Source organism: Thamnophis sirtalis, unplaced genomic scaffold (genome assembly GCF_051295495.1).
Source record: "Thamnophis sirtalis isolate CommonGarterSnake01/CBP01778 unplaced genomic scaffold, rThaSir2_p1.2 scaffold_2, whole genome shotgun sequence".
NCBI lineage: Eukaryota > Metazoa > Chordata > Lepidosauria > Squamata > Natricidae > Thamnophis > Thamnophis sirtalis.
In genome coordinates, this window is record NW_028261382.1 from 40,486,933 (window position 1) to 40,490,550 (window position 3,618).

General features: G+C 47.0%; 1 protein-coding gene across 2 annotated transcripts; it reads left to right on the plus strand.

The window, feature by feature from the left end:
* The first annotated feature begins 602 nt into the window (after positions 1 to 602).
* Positions 603 to 3,151, plus strand: LOC148048655 (uncharacterized). 2 transcript variants are annotated; one of them, XM_087703694.1, is made up of 2 exons: positions 603 to 714; positions 1,739 to 3,151. In XM_087703694.1, exon 2 carries the CDS (start codon positions 1,779 to 1,781, stop codon positions 2,898 to 2,900), a length of 1,122 nt encoding a protein of 373 aa, XP_087559820.1. In that variant the 5' UTR covers positions 603 to 714; positions 1,739 to 1,778; the 3' UTR covers positions 2,901 to 3,151. The 2 variants fall into 2 exon arrangements, with proteins under 2 accessions (XP_087559820.1, XP_087559819.1); XM_087703693.1 differs by lacking the exon at positions 603 to 714 and adding an exon at positions 1,407 to 1,549.
* Positions 3,152 to 3,618: the final 467 nt, after the last annotated feature.

Sequence of the window (3,618 nt, forward strand, 5' to 3'; positions counted from 1 at the left end):
TAAATCCATTAGTTGAACCCATAAACTTGTACAAAAGTGTTCTTTATATGTCGATATGGAAATGGGACAGCATGGAATGAAAAACGAGTAAAAGAAAAAGCTGAGTGGAATTAAACAAGTCAAATTTCCTTCATCTCAACTTCTAAAAAAAAAAAAACAATTGTTCCAAATATCTCTTTTGGGATTCCATGCAATTAGATTGCATTCTGTTTTGAGCAGCAGTTTGGCATATCTTTCCAACTTTTGAGACAGCTTAGTATGAAAAGAAAAAGGAATTGAGTAGATAAGAGAAGCACTTGAAAAATCCATTTGGGGGGGAAAAAAACCAAAATGATTCATCCATAATTACTTAAAACCCCTCTCCAAAAAAAAAAGGAGTTGAATCTTGAATTCATCAGAAGCCCCCTTGATGGGAGAGGCCCCTCAACAATCCAGCACTTCCGGAATTAGCCTATTAGGTGCAACAGATCATTAAAATGTTTGCGCTTCCTAAACTGGGTAGTGATGGAAAAGAGAGATATTGATCTCATATGACTTGCTAAGCTTTCAGGAGGCCAGATGTTAGACATGCTAACGAAGTCACTCACCGGGATTGAGGGTGTCTCATTTCCCGTAGGAGAGGCTAAGAAGATGATATAAAAAGGCCCCCGGGTCTCTTCGGTTCATAAAACAGTCCTTTTGGATTTCTTCATCCTGCTCCATTTGCCCAAGAAGGTAAGACCAAGCTCAGAGATATCCGATTCTTCTCTTCCTTGGGGCTCTGCGGTTTTTGCATGGATGACTGGAGGAACATCCTATGATAAGATGCTAGCTCTTGAAATGGTTGGGCTTGGAAAACTGAATGATTTTCTGCTCTCTGAACAGTTGAGAATTTCTTCTAGATGGGGGGGAAGGCAACTGGGTTTCTTCAAACACTGTTGGACTCCAACTTCCGTTGAGACCAACCAATGTAGCCCGATAGTCGAGGATAATGGGATTTGGGAGTTCCAAAACTTCTGGAGGATGGTTCATCATCCTTAGTATGAAACAAAACTCCAAGGATGGTTTTGTTGATGTTTTTTCCATCTCTTCGCTGATCTTGATAACTTATAGTAAGGGCTGGGATTTGGGATGTAGCCAGAGTATTGGGTGTATCTCCTGATTTCAAGAGCATGAGATTAACCTTGTCTGATTGTATGTAAGCAGAGGGATTTCTTTCAGTTCTCTGACATCTAAATGGTTATGGTTAGGCAAACCACTTTGCCACTCCCTCAGGTTTATCCTCAGAGGTTCTTTAAATTAGCAAGTGATGAAACGGTCTTCCAACTTGTTCCCACCAAAACCTCATGTCTGGATGAGGACACAGGCAGTTCAGCACGGGCATTAGTAGACATGAGATGTGCCTTTAGGAACACGACCTGGGCATTTTGATGCCACCATGCTGTAACTAGCAACGTAACTTAAGAGGACAGTCGACACGAACCAAAACTTCGGGACTGAACGGAAATCTATTTCAAACCCTGCATTGACACGAGTTCCTTCCTTGGGAAGGTGAAGTAAGATAGAAAAGGTGAGCCGTTGCCGATAGATCACCTTGCAGATAGAAAAGGAGAACAATTTATAAATTTGACCTCGAGAGGCTCAATTTTTTTATTTTTATTTGAAGGGAAATCTTTTTCATAGAGCCTGGCATTTGTTCGTAACAACAGAGCCACCAAGAGGCAGGAGCTGTGCGATAACCTACGTTGTTTTCATTTAGGTGAACGTTCATCAACCAGCACCGCTCACTCCCAGAAATTATGAGCAAACAAATTCAATCTAGCGGTTGCTGTGGCACTGGTGGCAGATCCGGCGGTCACTGCCACAGAAGAAGAGGCAGTGGAGGCTCCGGGTGCTGCTGTGCATGCTGCTGCTGTAGAGGTGGATCGGGACATGTGATGGTGGTATCTGGAAGCCAAGGGTCATCCTGCTGCGGTGGAATCCAACAGATCCGGAGCTCCGGCTGCTGTGGCGGAGGTTCTACTGGAGTCGTCGTCGTACCAGGCGGCCAATCTTCTGGATGTTGCGTTGGAGGAGGACATGGGGGTGGGATTTGCCAGCAAAAGATTCCCCTGATTGGTGGTGGTGGAGGAGGAATTTGCTGTGGAGGTGGTAGTGGCGGTGGATGTTGTGGAGGATCAGGAGGTGTGAAAGTCATTGGTGGTGGAGGTGGCAGTGGGTCCGGCTGGTGTGGAACTGGTGGTGGATCAGGGGGCCAGACCACTGTTGTAACCGGAGGTAGTAGTGGATGCTGTGGGGGATCAGGAGGTGTGAAAGTCATTGGTGGTGGTGGTGGAGGTGGCAGTGGATGTTGTGGAGGATCAGGAGGTGTGAAGGTCATTGGTGGTGGTGGTGGAGGTGGCAGTGGGTCCGGCTGGTGTGGAACTGGTGGTGGATCAGGCGGCCAGACCACTGTTGTAACTGGAAGTGGGAGTGGATGCTGTGGGGGATCAGGAGGAGTGACGGTCATTGGTGGCGGAAGTGGAAGCGTGTGTGATGATGGTGGATCAGGGGGCGTGAAGGTTATAGGTGGAGGATCCTCTGGAGGTGGGACTGGAGGAAGCTTTGGGGATGTTAAAGTCATCGGAGGAGGGTCTGGTGGAATATGTGGAACAGGAGGAGGCTCAGGTGGAAAAGCTGTTGTAGTTACTGGAGGAAGCAGCGGGTCTGCTTGTTGCAGCCCTGGGGGAGGCTCAGGGAAAACCATTGTTGTATCAGGAGGAAGTGGTGGATCTGATTGTTGTAGTGGAGGAGGATCTGGAGGGGCTTCCGTTGTTATTGCTGGTGGCGGTGGTTCCTCCCAGACAAAATGTCCCATTGTTGTTCCACAATGCATCGGGCAAACAAAACAGGTGTGCCCACTGCCACCCCACATAAAGTAAAACAACATACTGCTCTTGGTGAGAAGGAACCTTGGTGAGCGTACCTCTTCCTCCTACGATGTCTTGCTCAGCCAACGCACTTACGGGGTGCTGCATTTCATGTTCTGCATCGCCATTTCATTTTCGCCTATGTATGTCAGAGGATTCTAAAACTTTGTGCGACCCTGTGGTGGACGGGAATTAATGGCAACACCCACTGAATACCTTGCTTGCATCTCTGTTTTTAGGCTTCAGAGAAAATAAAGCTTGCTACTGAACTAGCACACTGTTGTTGTCTTCTTATCTCAGGCCATCAGCGCTAACAATTGTCTCATGCGTCTACCTTTTTCCAACACAAGTTTGCAAACATTTTTTTTCCGAGTTCCTCTCATTCCACCTCCAAACGTGTATCGCTCAGTAATGCATCTGAATTCCCAAAATGAAAAAAATAAGGATGACAGTCTTTTCCATTGTTTCCAGCTTTAAGTGAGTTTTGACATCACTTTGAGTTTTGACATCACTTTCTGGCTACTACCCGGGGGAGGGCCTTCTCTGTGGCGGCTCCGGCCCTTTGGAACGAGCTCCCCGCAGAGATTCGGACCCTCACCTCTCTCCAGGCCTTCCGAAAAGCCGTTAAAACCTGGCTGTGTCGGCAGGCCTGGGGTAAAGAGTTCCCTTCCCCTCTCGAATCATGTGGCTGTTGGTTGTTTTAAATTCCCTGTACTTTTTGTTGTAGTTC